The sequence below is a fragment of the Entelurus aequoreus genome, linkage group LG01, assembly GCF_033978785.1.
Source record: "Entelurus aequoreus isolate RoL-2023_Sb linkage group LG01, RoL_Eaeq_v1.1, whole genome shotgun sequence".
Classification (NCBI taxonomy): domain Eukaryota; kingdom Metazoa; phylum Chordata; class Actinopteri; order Syngnathiformes; family Syngnathidae; genus Entelurus; species Entelurus aequoreus.
In genome coordinates this window covers 18,328,342-18,349,463 of record NC_084731.1, presented here as the reverse complement: position 1 = coordinate 18,349,463, position 21,122 = coordinate 18,328,342, and the positions used below count along the sequence as shown (strand labels likewise).

At 36.5% G+C, this 21,122-nt stretch overlaps 1 protein-coding gene across 10 annotated transcripts in view; it reads right to left on the bottom strand.

The window, feature by feature from the left end:
* Nucleotides 1-21,122, bottom strand: part of plekha6 (pleckstrin homology domain containing, family A member 6) — a 196,677-nt gene that overhangs the window by 55,873 nt on the left and 119,682 nt on the right. For 8 of the 10 annotated variants that reach the window (XM_062045055.1, XM_062045028.1, XM_062045046.1 and 5 more), the window contains one exon: nucleotides 279-472. In XM_062045055.1, the coding sequence (XP_061901039.1) occupies nucleotides 279-472 (194 nt within the window). The remainder of the gene's footprint in view (nucleotides 1-278; nucleotides 473-21,122) is intronic. The other 2 variants (XM_062045068.1, XM_062045105.1) reach the window with 1 other exon arrangement.

Sequence of the window (21,122 nt, the reverse complement as noted above, 5' to 3'; positions counted from 1 at the left end):
AAAATAAGTGTTTGATGAGCATTCCTCAACTTTCTCAGTCTTTTTTGCCCCTTGTGCCAGCTTTTTTGAAGCATGTCGCAGGCATCAAATACCAAATGAGCTAATATTTGCAAAAAATAACATAAGTTCACCAGTTTGAACGTTAAGTATCTTGTCTTTGCAGTCTATTCAATTGAATATAGGTTGTGTTCTGTTTTTATAACCCATTCAATAGTTCTAATGCCTCAAAATATGATTACAATACTTCTTGAAATGATTCAGGTCAAACAAGCAAACACCTCTGTGTCGGATTAACGTTGACCTCGGCCGCTTCGCTCATGGCTCTGATCCACTCCTTCTGTTCTTCATGGCTGTCCGTGCTGAAGTAGTACGTTCTGGTTCCGGCGTGCTCCGCCTGCATGCAAAACACAGCGGGAGTGTTTAACTCCTCCTCGTCCTCCTCCTGCTCCTCTTCCTCCTCCTCCAACCAAACCTGCAGATGGAGACAGAACAAGAACATATGAGAAAAAACAACAATTGCGTCACCCATTATGTGCACATTATTAATATGATAAGCAGCAAATGTGCCATGCACACAAGATCTGTCCATGCAAAGACTCGGCTGCATGCATCTCATTCCATGAGAAAATGATTATTTTTCAATCATTTTCATGACAATGCATTATTTACCTTTGTATGTGAGGTCAAATGAGGGATTCTCAAAATGTGGTACGCCAAAGAGTCGCTTCATTACTGCGTGTAATGTTAAAAATATGATATATACTTGTTAAATAAAACCTCTGCCTCGTTTTTAATGAATACTTTGGCCTACTACGCTACTGTATTTTTATGTTGGGTCAATATGATGGTGAGAATCTTTTTTTTCTCCGTGGTGGTCCTTGGTGAAAAAAGTTTGAAAACCACACCACTGTACTACTTTGTCTTTAAACACATTTTAAATTCTATTTAGTTCGTTTTTTTTCAAAATAGTGTGTTATTACTGACCAAACTGTGTTCAGGTGAGCCTGGAAAATAACTTACAATGAAAATGGGCTCTGTACCGAGGATGTCGTTGTGGCTTGTACAGCCCTTTGAGACACTTGTGATTTAGGGCTATATAAATAAACATTGATTGATTGATTGATTGAATAAGAATTTGATTCAGCTTACTCCTTTTCAAATATGTTTGAATATTATGTTTATAAAATCTTTGTGTGCGATATTTTTCAAAAAAAAATTTAAATAAACAATTCAAACCAAAAATGATATCAAATATATTTCCAGTGAACGTGTTTTAATGTTTTTTTTTAATGATTCAAGTGGTTTTTTTCCACATTTTCTTAAGAAAAAATCAATGAATTTGCATATTTTCTGATGAAATACAGGGCAGGAACTTGAGATGAGCCAACCATTGGGTTAGATCACATGTGTCAAACTCAAGGCCCAGGGGCCAAATCTGGTCGGTCACTTTATTTTATGTGGCCCGCGAAAGCCTGGAATTAATAAGCGTTAATAAATTGCTTAATCTTTTCTTACTAAATATATTTGTTCTTTCCCTTTTGACATTAAAAATCATGTACTGCATGCAATTGTATATATTTTTAAAAATTCAATGTTATCACAATCAAAATACTATATTATCATGTATTCCAAAAATATATTTTTGTTAAAATAAAGATAAACACTGTACTTAAACATCTGCTTGACTTATGATTTCAAAACAAATTATCAATCAAAATGTAGACCGTAAAATTGACAATCGATTTTACTTTTTTTTTAACCATAAAATCAACTTTTGGTACTGTTTTTTTTCCCACATACAGTAAGACACTAAAACATTAAAAAACTAACAAAAAAAACATTAAAACAAGATTTTACGGTAAAAGAAAAAATAACAGCTCTGTTTAATTTTACTGCTAAAAACAGTGGTATTGTTTCTCCATTCCATTCTATTTATTATTATTTTGTATATGCTGTAAAAAAAAAACCCACTGATTTTACTGTAAAATTCTAGTGACTGAGCTACCAGTTTTTAAAGTAAAACTTAAAAAAAAAAAATTGCAGCTTATGTAAAATAATATATTGTTAATGTATATATATATATATATATATATATATATATATATATATATATATATATATATATATATATATATATATATATATATATATATATATATATATATATATATATATATATATATATATATATATATATATATATATATATATATATATTAATATATTACTCATTGTTAAAAGTGGCCCTCTGAGTGCAACCATAACTGCAATGTGGCCCTCAAACAAAACCACTTTGACACCCCTGGGTTAGATGGTGCATGTTCCTGTTTGCAGAAACTTTTATAATACACAATTAACTTCTCCATATGGCATATATGTGACATTATTATTATTCTTTCAAAGGATAATAAACCTCAGAGAAAAGTCATATGGTGAGGTAAAAAAGTATTTGTCTTTCTACATCCAGGCAAAGTGGTCGAGAGACTTTTCAAATGAAAAGAACGTAAGGAGGAACTTTTACAACAAAGGAACACAAGTTTTGTTTTTGTTTTTTCTGGAAGAAGATAAGCCTGATCTGGTTGCTGATAGGATTTTAAAACGCATTTGATCTTTTCTTTAAGCGTCATGCAACACAGAACCAGTCAAAGCAACATGCACTGCAAGAGACATAACCATGCATATTTGCACGGAGAATAAAGTACTACTGTACCTATGTTACTAGAACCCCACACAGGAAACAACGAGGGCTGGCACAACTCATGGGGGGAGGAGAACAGACATGGGGTCAAAGTTAAAGATCAGTCTTGAATAAATTAGTTAATAATTTGCTTTTAAAACAAACATTTAATTAATACATATTGGAAAAAAAATTATAATATTACATGAAATATGTTTTGAATAATATTATAACAATATATAATAATATTATATATTATTATATAATATTATAACAATATATAATAATAACATATATATATATATATATATATATAATATATAATAATATATATAATATAATATATAATATATTATATAATATATATAATATATTATATAATATAGTAATATAATATAATAATATATAATAACAATAATAATAAAACAATAATAACATAAGAGTCATATTTTTAATCACAGCAGAAGTAGTAGAATGAGTCACTTCTGCAATTCACCACAAGATGGCAGCAGAGACAAATAAGCTTAACAATAACAAGCCAACAAGCGCCTCTTGAATCACGGTATAATTCTTTCATCATAAATCAAATTAAATCACAGTCATTATTAGTAATCTTACACGATTTAACTGGCAGAATCCATCCCCACATAACAATCTTGAATAATAAACAGTAAGCAATACATTTGCTGTTATTTCGCTTAAAATATTGTTGTGTTTTTAATCGTGACTTTAGTTATTTTTTGCCAAAATGGGAAAAACAAACGTGTTACTTTGTCGAACAATTCTATTTGATCTAACCACGTCGGTCAAAAAACAATAATAACCAGGGCAATTCCGTCAACAGGAAGTGACGGCACTAACACACGGGTATAGTGGAAGGCAGAGGCCACGCCTACTGCAGTGACAGCGCCCTGATGTGATTGGCTGAGGGAGAACATAGTAGGACCGGGCAGTAACTTGGCAACAGGGGCGGGGCACAGCGTGCGTGTGTGTGTGTGTGTGTGTGTGTGTGTGTGTGTGTGTGTGTGTGTGTGTGTGTGTGTGTGTGTGTGTGTGTGTGTGTGTGTGTGTGTGTGTGTGTGTGTGTGTGTGTGTGTGTGTCCTTCAAGCAGATCATTGTCCTTTGTTCCTTGCTTCAGGTAATCCACACATGTCAATCTCACAGACTTGCTCCAACACACCCGAGGAAGCCATTATTACGCCATAATAAAAGGTAATAAAAATGATTACCACAGACACAAAAACAATGTTGCCTTTTTTCACGTGTGCAAAAACATGCAAATAAAGCCGCGGAAAAAAAGAGGGCGAGGCCACGAGTGACTGACCCACAACTGGCGTGGGCAGGTATTATTATCAGTGGGAATGTTTTCAGGTCAAAGCACCGCTGTGGTTGTTGGAAAGTTGTCAGCACGAGTTCGACTCTACTTTACAGTATTTAATATATTTAACCTTTCCAAAGCAATGACCTTCATACCAGGGTTGTGTCTAGGGATGTCCGACAATATCGGACTGCTGATAAATGCTTTAAAATATGATATCGGAAATTATCGGTATCGGTTTCAAAAAGTACAATTTATGACTTTTTAAAACGCCGCTGTGTACACGGACGTAGGGAGAAGTACAGAGCGCCAATAAACCTTAAAGGCACTGCCTTTGCGTGCCGGCCCAATCACATAATATCTACGGCTTTTCACACACACACAAGTGAATGCAAGGCATACTTGGTCAACAGCCATACAGGTCACACTGAGGGTAGCCGTATAAACAACTTTAACACTATTACAAATATGCGCCATGTCTAGCCACTCAGGGTAATCATATTGTTGATGTAGATCACATGTGGCCCCACCACTTCATTTTATTTGGCCCTTGAAAGCCTGTAAATAATATGTATCAATAAAGTACTGTAACTTTTCTTACTAAATGTAGTCTTTCTTTTTATTTTGGGAGAAAAAAAATGATATGTACTCCATATAATCGCAAATTATGTTAACTTAAATATGGTGTAATTATGCCAAAATATATTATTCAACATTCTAACCATTTTTTAAATAGAAATACATGCTAATAATAATGATTTCAAAGCAAGTTACCCATCAAATTGTGCTATGTAAAAGTAGCAATAGATTTCATGGTAAAATTGTGAAATTTACTGTGGTTTTTACAGCACTTTTCTCTAAATGGAAAAAACAGCACTTTTTTTTTTACTGTAATAAATTGTGGTGCCATTTTGGCATTTACAGTAATACCAAAATCTACCTAAAAAAAAAAAAAGCTCAGGTGCCAAAAATGTTACTGTAAAATTGCATTTTTTTTTTATTTACAGTAAAAAAAAAAAAACTAACACTTTTGGATCTCTGGGGGATTTTGGTGGATTTTCTTTATAAACTGGCATTGGTCTAAAAATATTAATTAATCAAAATCAATGTTGTTATGCATTATTGACCTATTGAAGGCTCTAATTACTTCACATCAAATATTCCACTTTAAAATAGCTTATGGGAAAATATTGCATATTTTGTACATTTGCCATTAAAAAAACAAAATGTTTGTCATAGAAAATGTTAATAAACAAATGAAACAAAAATATATACAAATAATGATAAAACTTATAATCGATATATAGATCTTGAAGTCGATCCAGAGATTTAAGTTTTGAAAGTAAACTACTAAAAAATAATGTAAGACTTATTTTTAACACTTTTGGATTTTTTTTTTAAACTGGAATTGGTCTAAAAATAATAATTAATCAAAATCAATGTTGTTATAAATTATTATTATTATATATTAGCAAATATTCCACTTTAAAATACTCTATGGCAAATATTGCAAATGTTGTACATTTGCCATTAAAAAAACACATTTTCTATTACAAAAACGGCACTAAACAAACAAAAAAAACAAAAAAACATATATTTTGTAAAATGTACTTCTTTCTTTTTTTTACTGTAAAAAAAAAAAAAAAAAAAGAAGTACATTTTACAAAATATACGGGTTTTTTTGTTTTTTTTTGTACAATTCTGGTAACTGAGCTGCCTTTTTTTTTCACCATAAAAACAGCAGTATTGTTTTTCCATTTACAGTAATATACACTACATTTTGAGGTGAAATTATTGCAACATACCATAATATTTTTACATTTTAGTTTAAAAAAATCTACTGATAAAAGGCATTAAAAAAGTGTGCAATAATAGTATTGACTATTAGACGCGGCCCTCTGGGGCCAAACATAACTGCGATGTGGCCCTCGGTGAAAATGACTTAGACACCTCTGATGTAGAGGATCATCAGAATTGTATTAACAGTTTTCTTTCAAGTACTATACAAATGTATCAGAGCTGTTTGTCTATTTTATTGAGTAATGTAGTTAATCATGAGTGGCGCTCATTGTTATGAAAAAAACATGGATTTTGAATCGAGAATCAAAATCACTCTGTGTTGCATTTCTTTTATTAAACGCTCTTTATAGATAAAGTTAGATTAAGTCTGAGTGATTCATGGCGGCATAGGGCTAAACTCTTTTCATGGTGCCACTCTATGCCCTAAAATCGCTGTTGACATTTTCACTTTGACACCTGACTCAAAGTCTCCAATTAACATAACATGCATGCTTTGTGTGAATGTGCAAACGCCTCACACAGATGCCCTAATTGAGATTTGAACTCCTGTACTCTCTTGCCTGTGAGGCCGTTTGGTCACAATTAAATCCCTATTTCACCCAGTTTAATAAGAAATAAATGACAACTTTTAAAATGTTGTTTTTTTCTGGTCTCTCTCTGTTAAAATTAACGTCAAGTTTTTGTTTAGAGGCCAAACTTGTAAAATCGTCAGGGGACCTACTACTTATTTTCCCTTTCTGCATGTGGTATTTTTAACCTTCCACGTTCTGTGTGAAGAACATGCTGTTTCCGTGGCACAGATACCAAAGCAAAGCAGGTCATCAGACTATTAACGGACTATTGACTGGTTTTTGAAGCCAATCAAAACCTTCTACAAATACGTCAAAATCTATATTTGTAAAAGTGCACCTCGTCTTATATTTGGGGGGTCGTGAGCAAACAGATGTTTGGTTTTTCCAATCTGGTGAGATCCTTGGACACCCTGTAAGGGTGAGGTATACCCGGATCTGCACTGTGCACGCACATCACATGAAACATGTGTAAGTTTGACACTTTTTAACGGCCTGCGGCAGATCAGCCCATTAAAAAGAGCATGCAGGTGAAATGTAACGAGAAAAAGTTGCAATGTTGACCCAAATAAGGCTGTTATTGCTATTGCTGTTACTTCACATCAAATATTCCACTTTAAAATAGTGTATGGGGAAAATATTGCATATTTTGTACATTTGCAATTTATTTTTTTTTTATTTTTTGTGACAAAAATGGCAATTAACAAATTAAACAAAAAAAACAAAAACATAAAATTAATAATAAAAACGTATAATTGATAGATGGATCCTGAAGTTAATCTAGAGATTCAAGTTTTGAAAGTAAAATAATTAAAAAAAATAACGTATATCTTATTTTTAACACTCTTGGACGTCTGAGAATTTTGGTGGATTTTTTTTATAAACTGGCATTGATGATAATAATTAATCAAAATCAATGTTGTTATGAATTATTGACCTATTGAAGCCTTCAATTACTTCACATCAAATATTCTACATTAAAATAGTTTATGGGAAAATATTGCATATTTTCTACATTCGCAATGAAAAAAACCTAAATTTTTTGTGACAAAAATGGCAATAAACAAATTAAACAAACAAAAAAAAACATTAAAATATTAATAAAAACCTATAACTGATAGATGGATCCTGAAGTGAATCTAGAGATTCAAGTTTTGAAAGTAAAATAATTTTTAAAAAATAACGTATATCTTATTTTTAACACTTTTGGATCACTGAGAATTTTGGTGGATTTTTTTTAATAAACTGGCATTGGTCTAAAAATAATAATTAATCAAAATCAATGTTGTTATGAATTACCAACCTATTGAAGGCGCCAATCACATAACATCAAATATTCCACTTTAGAATATTTTATGGGAAATATTGCATATTTTGGACATTTGCAATTAAAAAAAACTAAATTTATTGTGACAAAAATGGCAATAAACAAATTTAACACAAAAAAAAACAACATAAAAATATTAATAAAAACGTGTAATTGATAGATGGATCCTGAAGTGAATCTAGAGATTCAAGTTGTGAAACTAAAATATGTAAAAAAAATAACGTATATCTTATTTTTAACACTTTTGGATTTTTGAGAATTTTGGGGGATTTTTTTATACACTGGCATTGGTCTGAAAATAATAATTAATCAAAATCAATGTTGTTATGAATTATTGACCTATTGAAGCCTCCAATTACTTCACATCAAATATTCCACTTTAAAATAGTTTATGGGAAAATATTGCATATTTTGTACATTTGCCATTAAAAAACGCCATTTTTGTCATAGAAAATGTTAATAAACAAATGAAACAAAAAAATATAAAAAATAATGATAAAACTTATAATCGATATATAGGTCTTGAAGTCAATCCAAAGATTTAAGTTTTGAAAGTAAAATAATAAAAAATTATGTAAGACTTATCTTTAACACTTTTGGATTTTTTTTTTAAACTGGCACTGGTCTAAAAATAATAATGAATCAAAATCAATGTTGTTATGAATTATTATTATTATATTTTATCAAATATTCCACTTTAAAATACTCTATGGCAAATATTGCAAATATTGTACATTTGTCATTAAAAAAACACATTTTATATGACAAAAACGGCACTAAACAAACAAAAATAATAATAAAATCTTATAATCGATGGATAGCTCTTGAAGTTAGGTTTTTTATGTAAAATATTTTAAAAAAAATAATGTATGACTTATTTTGATCATTTTTGGATCCCTGGAATTTTGGTTGGATTAAAAAATAAATAAATAAATAAAAATGTCATTGCCCCATAAATAATAATTAATCAAAATCAATGTTGTTATGAATTATTAACCTATTTCAGGCTCAAATTACTTCACATCAAATATTCCACTTTAAACTATATTATGGGAAAATATTGCAAATGTTGTACATATGCCAGTAAAAAAACAAAATGTCAAAAATGGCAATTAACAAATGAAAGAAAAAAACATAAATATAATGATAAAAGTTATAATTGATGGATAGATCTTAAAGTTGATCCAGTGATTTCAGTTTTGAAAGTAATATAATTAAAAAAAATAATGCATGACTTATTTATAAAACTTTTGGAACTCAGAGAATTTTGGTGGATTTTTTTTTTTTAAACTGGCATTGGTCAAAAAATAATAATGAATCAAAATCAATGTCGTTATTATTAACCTATTGAAGGCTCAAATTACTTCACATCAAATATTCCACTTTGATAAGTTTTTGCCATAAAAACAGGGTTTTTCTTAACAAAAAGTGCATAAAACATAAAAAAAAAGCTTTATATGGATCGATAGATCTACAGTTGATCTAAAAAAATATATAATAATATATGACTTATTTTTAAAAATGTTATGACTAAGACCTTCCCACGTCCCTGCTTTCTGGTCTTCCTAAAAAGGTTATTACACCTTTACAATTACTCCAAAATTCAGCGGCACGTTTCCTGATGAAGACCACAAGGCGGGCTCACATTACACCAGTTTTAAAAATCTCTGCATTGGCTCCCAGTGTGTTTCAGGATCAATTTTAAGGTTCTTCTTATGGTTTATAAATGTTTTTATGGTATTGGGCCTTCTTATCTTTCAGATTTGCTTTTCGTCCCTATGAGCCCTGAGATCCTCCGGCACTCATCTCCTAATTATTCCCAAAGTCAGGACACTAAGTCACGGGATGGCATCTTTCCAAGGTTATGGCCCCCGTCTATGGAACAGCTTGCCGGAGGACCTCAGGGCTGCGGAGAACGTTCATGTTTTTTTAAGAGCAGGCTTAAAAACCCACCTTTTTGATTTGGCTTTTACCTAATATTTATTATTTTATTGAAGTAATTTTGTATTTTACTTTTTATCCTATTAGTTATGCAAGATTTTATTTACTTCTATTTATTTATTATTTATTTACTGTGTATATATATATATATATATATATATATATATATATATATATATATATATATATATATATATATATATATATATATATATATATATATATATATATATATATATATATATATATATATATATATATATATATATATATTGTTTTATTTTATTAAAAAATATATATATATTTTTTGTTTTGTATTTATCGTCATATGTCTTATTTGTATTTTGTTTTTATCTCTATTCATGGTTCTTACTATTTTACAAGTTTTATTATTTTTTATTTTCCAATGTTCCTCAGATGAGCCATCTGTCTCAGGGGTTATCGGCCGTGCTTGTGGGGGCACTTTTGTGTCAGCGTCCTGGTGGCCATGGTCTGATGACCTCCTGGTGAAGATGGCTCCTGTGATAGTGTTTACTCACATGTCTCCTCTGTACTCAGCCATGCAATCATTGATCCATATAGTTGTGTGTGTGTTTGTGTTTGGTATCTGTGCGTACGTATGTGATAATGGGGGATATTTTTTCTTTTTTAAACTGGCATTGGTCCAAAAATAATAATGAATCAAAATCAATGTCGTTATTATTAACCTATTGAAGACTCAAATTACTTCACATCAAATATTCCACTTTGATACGTTTTTGCCACAAAAAAAAGGGTTTTTCTTAACAAAAAGCGCATAAAACATAAAAAAAAATTAGCTTTATATGGATCAATAGATCTACAGTTGATCTAAAGACTTAAAAAAGATATATATATACACTACCGTTCAAAAGTTTGGGGTCACCCAAACAATTTTGTGGAATAGCCTTTATTTCTAAGAACAAGAATAGACTGTCGAGTTTCAGATGAAAGTTCTCTTTTTCTGGCCATTTTGAGCGTTTAATTGACCCCACAAATGTGATGCTCCAGAAACTCAATCTGCTCAAAGGAAGGTCAGTTTTGTAGCTTCTGTAACGAGCTAAACTGTTTTCAGATGTGTGAACATGATTGCACAAGGGTTTTCTAATCATCAATTAGCCTTCTGAGCCAATGAGCAAACACATTGTACCATTAGAACACTGGAGTGATAGTTGCTGGAAATGGGCCTCTATACACCTATGTAGATATTGCACCAAAAACCAGACATGTGCAGCTAGAATAGTCATTTACCACATTAGCAAAGTATAGAGTGTATTTCTTTAAAGTTAAGACTAGTTTAAAGTTATCTTCATTGAAAAGTACAGTGCTTTTCCTTCAAAAATAAGGACATTTCAATGTGACCCCAAACTTTTGAACGGTAGTGTACATATATATATATATATATATATATATATATATATATATATATATATATATATATATATATATATATATATATATATATATATATATATATATATATATATATATATATATATATATATATATATATATATATATATATATATATATATATATATATATATATATATACATATATGACTTATTTTTAACATCTTTATGACTAAGATTATGTTTATAAACTCAGGAAATATGTCCCTGGACGCATGAGATCAGTGGCCTAGTGGTTAGAGTGTCCGCCCTGAGATCGGTAGGTTGTGAGTCATACCAAAGACTATAAAAATGGGACGCATTACCTCCCTGCTTGGCACTCAGCATCAAGGGTTGGAATTGGGGGTTAAATCGCCAAAAATTATTCCCGGGCGCGGCCACCGCTGCTGCTCACTGCTCACCTCACCTCCCAGGGGGTGAACAAGGGGGTGGGTCAAATGCAGAGGACAAATTTCACCACACCTAGTGTGTGTGTGTGTGTGTGACTATCATTGGTACTTTAACTTCAACTTAATATGGGTCACCTGGGTATTGTTTTTAACTTGCATTTCTTTTTTTTATGAAAAGCACTTTATAAATAAAGCTTGATTTGATTGGATTGATTCCATATATTGTATTGGCTTTAAAAATGAAAAATATCACAAGGCCCCTGCATGATTTGATTTTTCGGTGTGCAGCCTTCAGTGGCAAAAGTTTGGACCTAGTTGGTGTTTAAAGTTCTGCAATCCTATTTCTGAAGAATGGTCGAGTGTATTTCACAATAAAACTCACCACGAGCAGTCACACGCTAGAATCGGGTTTGCTTTAAGAACTGATACGTAGCAAAGCTTTTAGTACATTCAGTCTTGTGGACACACCCCGGTCTGTGCAGTCAGTCTGTAAAGTTGCAGGTACAACAGGTTTTGACAACTCAACAAGAGTGCCGAACCCTAACCCTCACTCCTTCCGAAGAATTGTTGGTGTGGCCTACATTATTTTATGAGCCACTAATAAACTCTTATTAAATAAGCTCACATACAGTCGCGATGAAAAGTTGTAAAGAACATAATGTCATGGCTGTCTTGAGTTTTCCATTCATTTCTACAACTCTTATTTTGTTGTGATAGAGTGATTGGAGCACATACTTGTTGGTCACAAAAAAACATTCATGAAGTTTGGTTCTTTTATGAATTTATTATGGGTCTACTGAAAATGTGAGCCAATCTGCTGTGTCAAAAGTATACATACAGCAATGTTAATATTTGCTTACATGTCCCTTGGCAAGTTTCACTGCAATAAGGCGTTTTTGTTTGCCATCCACAAGCTTCTGCTGTAATTTTTGACCACTCCTCTTGACAAAATTGGTGCAATTCAGCTAAATGTGTGGCTTTTCTGACATGGACTTGTTTCTTCAGCATTGTCCACATGTTTTAAGTCAGGACTTTGGGAAGGCCATTCTAAAACCTCCATTCTAGCCCAGTGGTTCTTAACCTGGGTTCGATCGAACCCTAGGGGTTCGGTGAGTCGGCCTCAGGGGTTCGGCGGAGGTCGAGACACACCCGACTCATCGTGTGAATAAAAACTTCTCCCCATCGGCGTATTACGGATACGGCAACAGCAGAAGTCAGACTGATTTGCAGGTGTGTAATTTGTTGTGAGTTTATGCACTGTGTTGCTTTTTTTGTTTGAACAAGGTGATGTTCATGCACGGTTCATTTTGTGCACCAGTATAAAAACATGGTAGCACTTTAGTATGGGGAACATATTCACCATTAATTAGTTGCTTATTAACATGCAAATTAGTAACATATTGGCTCTTAACTGGTCATTATTAAGTACTTATTAATGCCTTATTCGGCATGGCCTTATTATAACCCTAACCCTCTAACCCTCTAACCCTAATCCTAACCAAATAACTCTAAATGAAGTCTTTGTTACTTAGAATATGTTCCCCATACTAAAGTGTTACCAAAAACATATAACTTTGTCTTGAATTTGAAAAAAAAAAAACATTTTATTTTTCACTAAAGAAGGGTTCGGTGAATGCGCATATGAAACTGGTGGGGTTCGGTACCTCCAACAAGGTTAAGAACCACTGGTCTAGCCTGATTTACCACAGAACTTTCCACCAGAAGGTCTTATCTTTGTCCATGTGGTGTCAGATGAGACAAAAAAATGAAGCTGTTTGGCCACAATACCCAGCAATATGTTTGGAGGGGAAAAGGTGAGGTCTTTAATCCCAGGAACACCATTGGCGGTCACTCGAATGAGTATGACGATTCCTCCTGGTAGGGGTGTATCCCTTTATGGTGGATGCCTGTGCGTGACTTTGTTTAACATGGAGAGACTGGTGCACAGACAGTCACCACACGATCCTTGACAGAATCGGGTCAGGGTCCAGTAGCATGGAGTCCAAGACGACTGGGGACCCTTTTCTGCTGCAGCCTTCTTCCGCAATCGCAGCCGTTGTGGTAGTTCTTAAAATCTACCGTCTTCCGCCTGCTCCGCCGTTGAGGTCTTCGCCGTATCCCTGGCTAGGGGGCAGTCAGGTACTAGGCCTTTGCCAAGGGCCACTTGGGGTAACAGTAGTAAAGGGGTTAACCTCCTAGTTGTCATGATCCGTGGTCCGGATCATGTTGTCTGTTAGTTTTGGACTCCTTTAGTTCCTGTTTGTGCAGCTCCCTGAGTTTGTTTGGGTTGCCATGGTTGCTAATTATGTTCACCTGTCTCTGATTAGTGCCCGGCCGCTCACCTGCTACCCGAGCACTAATCAGAGGCATTATTTAAGCCTGCCATTGTCGGTCAGTCGGAATGGCATCATTGTTTCTTGCGGTGCCATAGTTTATGCTGTTTGTTCGCTTCATGCCGTGTCCACGTGAGTTTTATTTGCTTCGAGCAACCCTGCTACGTAAGTTGTTTGTTTCATGCCAAAGTTACGTGTTTATTTCTTGTCCATAGTCCATGCTAATAGTAGCATTAGCTTCGAGTGCGACTTGTTTTTCTGTTTTTTCGTACTACTTTGATATTTTAGACTTAGACTTAGACAAACTTTAATGATCCACAAGGGAAATTGTTCAACACAGTAGCTCAGTTACAATGATGGAAAGTGTAAGGATGGACAGGACAATGCAGGTATAAATAGACTAATATAGCGATAAAAAAATCTAACATATATACCAATATACGAATTTTGTGGAATAAATAATGTTGCAACCTGCACGCCATGTCCGGAGTCGTCCGTCTGCATTTCGGGAGAACAAACCCAGCCTTGACACTAGTGCCCCAAGACCCCCATAGAGGAGCCTCCACTGCCGGATGCACTTTAACGTCATGCCCAGGAACACCACACCTACCGCCAAGCATGGTGGTGGTAGTATTATGCTCTGGGCCTGTTTTGCTACCAATGGAACTGGTGCTTTGAATGGGACAATGACAAACGAGGATTACCTCCAAATTCTTCAGGACAACCTAAAATCATCAGTCTTGGTTGGGTCTTGGGCGCAGTTGGGTGTCCCAACAGGACAATGACCCCCAAACACACGTCAAAGGTGGTAAAGGAATGGCTAAATCAGGCTAGAATGAAGGTTTTAGTGTATGTAAACTTTTGATCGCGACTGTATGTGTCAGGGATATTGGGTTGGTTTATGCAGCACTGACATGCCCTCTCTGAGGTATTATGTAAAAAAAATAAAAATAAAAAATAAAAAAAACTCATTCAAACGTTGCTTTGCCAATGTGAGTCAAAGGTTTGACTGACTTAATTTCTGGCCGTCTGAAGTCAGCACTGTTTTATAACAATGTGCTCAACTGACTCATGCTGCCCCCTACATGAGTGAAGTCAAGTCAGGAAAAAAAAAAAAAAAAAAAGACAATTAGCCAAAACATAATCTACTAAGCAAAGGCAATTTATCTTCGATTTTTGCTAAAAACTACAGTTCAGTTTCAGTGTCAGTTTATTTGGAATCGGGTTGTACGGTATACAGTATTAGTATAGTACTGCCATACTAATACATACAAATAAATACAAATACAAATAAAATAATAAATAAATAATGTCTTCCTATACTTTTCAAATGTTGTCGTAATCAGACAACATTTTGGGTATATTACAAAACCCAAAACCAGTTAGGCTTTGGGTTTTACAAAAGAACATCTGGACTGTTCTAGGCGCAAAGTTGAAAAGCCAGCATCTGTGATGGTATGGGGGTGTATTAATGCCCACTTCAGAAACCCACTGTCAGTAACTACAGTTGGTCATTACATCCGTAAGTGCAAGTTAAAACTCTACTATGCAAAGCGAAAGTTATTTATCAACAACACCCAGAAACGCTGCCGGCTTCGCTGGGCCCGAGCTCATCTAAGATGGACTGATGCAAAGTGGAAAAGTGTTCCGTGGTCTGATGAGTCCACGTTTCAAATTGTTTTTGGAAACTGTGGACGTTGTGTCCTCCGGACCAAAGAGGAAAAGAACCATCCGGACTGTTCTAGGCGCAAAGTTCAAAAGCCAGCATCTGTGATGGTATGGGGGTTTATTAATGCCCACTTCAGAAAACCACTACCAGTAACTAAAGTTCATCGCCACATCCGTAAGTGCAAGTTAAAACTCTACTATGCAAAGCGTAAGCTATTTATCAACAACACCCAGAAATGCTGCCGGCGACGCTGGGCCCGAGCTCATCTAAGATGGACTGATGCAAAGTGGAAAAGTGTTCCGTGGTCTGATGAGTCCACGTTTCAAATTGTTTTTGGAAACTGTGGACGTTGTGTCCTCCGGACCAAAGAGGAATAGAACCATCCGGACTGTTCTAGGCGCAAAGTTCAAAAGCCAGCATCTGTGATGGTATGGGGGTGTATTAGTGCCCACTTCAGAAAACCACTGTCAGCAACTACAGTTCGTCGCCACATCCGTAAGTGCAAGTTAAAACTCTACTATGCAAAGCGAAAGCTATTTATCAACAACACCCAGAAACGCTGCCGGCGTCGCTGGGCCCGAGCTCATCTAAGATGGACTGATGCAAAGTGGAAAAGTGTTCCGTGGTCTCATGAGTCCCCGTTTCAAATTGTTTTTGGAAACTGTGGACGTTGTGTCCTCCGGACCAAAGAGGAATAGAACCATCCGGACTGTTCTAGGCGCAAAGTTGAAAAGTCAGCATCTGTGATGGTATGGGGGTGTATTAGTGCCCACTTCAGAAAACCACTATCAGCAACTACAGTTCGTCGCCACATCCGTAAGTGCAAGTTAAAACTCTACTATGCAAAGCGAAAGCTATTTATCAACAACACCCAGAAACGCTGCCGGCGTCGCTGGGCCCGAGCTCATCTAAGATGGACTGATGCAAAGTGGAAAAGTGTTCCGTGGTCTGACGAGTCCACGTTTCAAATTGTTTTTGGAAACTGTGGACGTTGTGTCCTCCGGACCAAAGAGGAAAAGAACCATCCGGACTGTTCTAGGCGCAATGTTCAAAAGCCAGCATCTGTGATGGTATGGGGGTGTATTAGTGCCCACTTCAGAAAACCACTGTCAGCAACTACAGTTCGTCGCCACATCCGTAAGTGCAAGTTAAAACTCTACTATGCAAAGCGAAAGCTATTTATCAACAACACCCAGAAACGCTGCCGGCGTCGCTGGGCCCGAGCTCATCTAAGATGGACTGATGCAAAGTGGAAAAGTGTTCCGTGGTCTGATGAGTCCCCGTTTCAAATTGTTTTTGGAAACGGTGGACGTTGTGTCCTCCGGACCAAAGAGGAAAAGAACCATCCGGACTGTTCTAGGCGCAAAGTTGAAAAGTCAGCATCTGTGATGGTATGGGGGTGTATTAATGCCCACTTCATAAAACCACTGTTAGTAACTACAGTTCGTCGCTACATCCGTAAGTGCAAGTTAAAACTCTACTATCCAAAGCGAAAGCTATTTATCAACAACACCCAGAAACGCTGCCGGCGTCGCTGAGCTCATCTGAGATGGACTGATGCAAAGTGGAAAAGTGTTCAAATTGCAGTTTTGCTCCTGATGGGTCGTGGTTAGGGCCAAACATGGCAGCGCCCGCCATCAGTGTGTGAATATGTGTGTGAATGGGTGAATGTGGAAATAGTGTCAAAAAGCTTTGAGTACCTTGAAGGTAGAAAAGCGCTATACAAGTATAACCCATTTTAAAAATGTTACGTAGAAGATATTGCAATGGGCCCCAAGTTGGGTCTGGCCATTTTGGCAAACCTGGCCTTTGTACGGAATACCCCAAGAGGTAAGGTTAGGGTTGGAAGCGGCCCAAAGTGGCTTAGGGTTAGGGTTAGAGTCAACCCTAATTCAACCCTAACCCTAGATGTCAAACATGGAGTATACTGGCTCTGTATAACCAATCCAACCTCGTGTTAGGTGCCCCAAGTTGGACCTCCGACATGGGGTATACTCCTCTGTCTAACCGTCAAACAAGGGCTACCTCGAGCCCATATTGGACGGCTTCCAACTTGGAGTTAGGACAACATGGGACGACCAAATGAACGGGGCCCTAAATCCAATTGAATTGTTCAGGGCCGTTCATTTGCCACAATCAGGGCAAGAAAAGACTCAACTCGCGGATTTTCGAGATAAAGGGAAGGTGGCTCTCGGCCCAGTAGTTAACCATGAGGTCATGATCGAGGTTAGGTCTTTTGAGCAGAGGATGAATAACCACTTTTTTGAATGCGAGGGGAACAGTGCCAGAGGAAAGTGATAAGTTTATAATATTTAGCACTGATGGACCTTTAAGGACATTCACGCTTAGAAGATATTGCAACGGGCCCCAAGTTGGGTCTGGCCAGTTTGGCAAACCTGGCCTTTGTACGGAATACCCCAAGAGGTAAGGTTAGGGTTGGAAGCGGCCCAAAGTGGCTTAGGGTTAGGGTTAGAGTCAACCCTAATTCAACCCTAACCCTAGATGTCAAACATGGAGTATACCGGCTCTGTATAACCAATCCAACCTCGTGTTAGGTGCCCCATGTTGGACAGGGGGTGTCCCAAGTTGGACCTCCGACATGGGGTGTCACGGCGGGGTCGCATCTTTACGCGGGATCGTTCTCCCAGGAATGCAGAACGGACAACTCCGGACGACAGCGTGAGGTAGGAGATTATTTATTTATCATAAATCATAGCAAAACAGAAAACAAGCAAAAAGGATGCGTGCCGATCGCACGCGGAAGCTAAGGCAAAAACTTAGAACTATGGACATGGAACACTCACGAAACTGTGGCATGAAATAAACAAGACTTACGTAGTAGGTTGCGTGAAGCAAACAATGACGCCAGGCCGAGTGTGGCGAGCAATTGTGAATAATTAGCTTTCTGATTAGTGCTCGGCAGCAGGTGAATGTGCCGAACACTAATCAGAGGCAGGTGGAAATAATAAGTAACTAACAAGGGTGCACAAAAATAGGAACTAAGGGAGTCCAAAACTAGCAGAACATAACAAAAACATGATCCGGACTACGGATCATGACATGGGGTATACTCTCCTGTCTAACCGTCAAACAAGGGCTACCTCCAGCCCAAATGTACGGCTTCCAACTTGGAGTTAGGACAACATGGGACGACCAAATGAACGGGGCCCTAAATCCAACTGAATTGTTCGGGGCCGTCCATTTGGGTTACCTCACGTCGTCCCTGTGGGTCATTGCACTTATCGTGAATATTTGTCACCAGCAGATGTCAGCTGCATCTGTCAACAGTGGTTCAGACAATGCACCGCGGACATCATGTTGACATCAAGGGTACAATCAGAACATCCATCAATCCATTTTCTACCGCTTGTCCCATGCACAGCAAAATGAGGTTAAAGCATGAATCTGTCAACAACAAATCCAAATTAGCATTGAGGACTCAAAGCCCCAAATAGCTAGGGACCTTAATCTGGGTCACTGGGAACTACTTTGGTCCAACGCTAGCAAGAATGACTTCCTACACACAACACATGAGACTAAAATATGTGAATACTTCACTTTGAGGTTCATAAAGTAGTAGTACAGCAGTATATCTGTGTGAGTTAAAAGTTATGTCAAATTACAATGAACTAATTTCCCTTTTTTGCTCCCTTTTCAGTTCAAGGTTGCAAAGCTTATCCCACCTGTACGGATCTTCTGCCAATCACAAGGCTGACAAATCCTGTACATTACCCTTACATTCACGCCTATGGTATAGTTTGCAAGTGTACAATCTTAAATCGGCCTAGTTGTTTCTCGACTGTGGAACGGAGGCCCACAGACGGCATGCAAAGTCAACATGGGAGTCAAACCCGGAAACAATTTGCTGTTAGGCACCAGTATGAGCACGCTTCCACTGTGCTGCACATTTCAGATCATGTTTGTGTCATTGTTGATGCAAAAGTCAATGATCTGTCCGCATTCCGTGACAACGCAGCAGGGTTGACTATTAATTTGGAAATGTATAGGGTTTGATCATCAACAAATAATTACAATGTCATGGAAGAATAGACAATATATCCCGGCCACTCTGAATTGATCAGTTCTTTGCAGATTTATAAGAAGATTGGGGCCAATCTGGCAGACAACAACTCACATTCATACACTACGGCCATTTTACTGTGGCCAATCAACCTATCCTATCCATTAATATGTTAGATCCACTATGGACTGGACTCTCACAATATTATGTTGGATCCACTATGGACTGGACTCTCACACTATTATGTTAGATCCATTATGGACTGGACTCTCACACTATTATGTTAGATCCACTATGGACTGGTCTCTCACAATATGATGCTAGATCCACTATGGACTGGACTCTCACACTATTATGTTAGATCCACTATGGACTGGACTCTCTCACTATTATGTTAGATCCACTATGTACTGGACTCTCACACTATTATGTTAGATCCACTATGGACTGGACTCTCTCACTATTATGTTAGATCCACTATGGACTGGACTCTCACAATATTATGCTAGATCCACTATGGACTGGACTCTCACACTAGTATGTTAGATCCACTGTGGACTGGACTCTCACAATATTATGTTAGATCCACTATGTACTGGACTCTCACACTATTATGTTAGATCCACTATGGACTGGACTCTCTCACTATTATGTTAGATCCACTATGGACTGGACTCTCACAATATTATGCTAGATCCACTATGGACTGGACTCTCACACTAGTATGTTAGATCCACTGTGGACTGGACTCTCACAATATTATGTTAGATCCACTATGGACTGGACTCTCACACTAGTATGTTAGATCCACTATGGACTGGACTCTCACAACAGTATGTTAGATCCACTATGGACTGGACTCTCACACTAGTATGTTAGATCCACTATGGACTGGACTCTCACAATATTATGTTAAATCCACTATGGACTGAACTCTCACACTATTATGTTAGATCCACTATGGACTGGACTCTCACACTATTATGTTAGATCCACTATGGACTGGACTCTCACACTAGTATGTTAGATCCACTATGGACTGGTCTCTCACAATATGATGCTAGATCCACTATGGACTGGACTCTCACACTATTATGTTAGATCCACTATGGACTGGACTCTCTCACTATTATGTTAGATCCACTATGTACTGGACTCTCACACTATTATGTTAGATCCACTATGGACTGGACTATCTCACTATTATGTTAGATCCACTATGGACTGGACTCTCACAATATTATGCTAGATCCACTATGGACTGGACTCTCACACTAGTATGTTAGATCCACTGTGGACTGGACTCTCACAATATTATGTTAGATCCACTATGGACTGGACTCTCACACTAGTATGTTAGATCCACTATGGACTGGACTCTCACAATATTATGTTAGATCCACTATGGACTGGACTCTCACAATATTATGTTAGATCCACTATGGACTGGACTCTCACAATATTATGTTAGCTCCACTATGGACTGGACTCTCACAATATTATGTTAGATCCACTATGGACTGGACTCTCACAATATTATGTTAGATCCACTATGGACTGGACTCTCTCACTATTATGTTAGATTCACTATGGACTGGACTCTCACACTATTATGTTAGATCCACTATGGACTGGACTCTCTCACT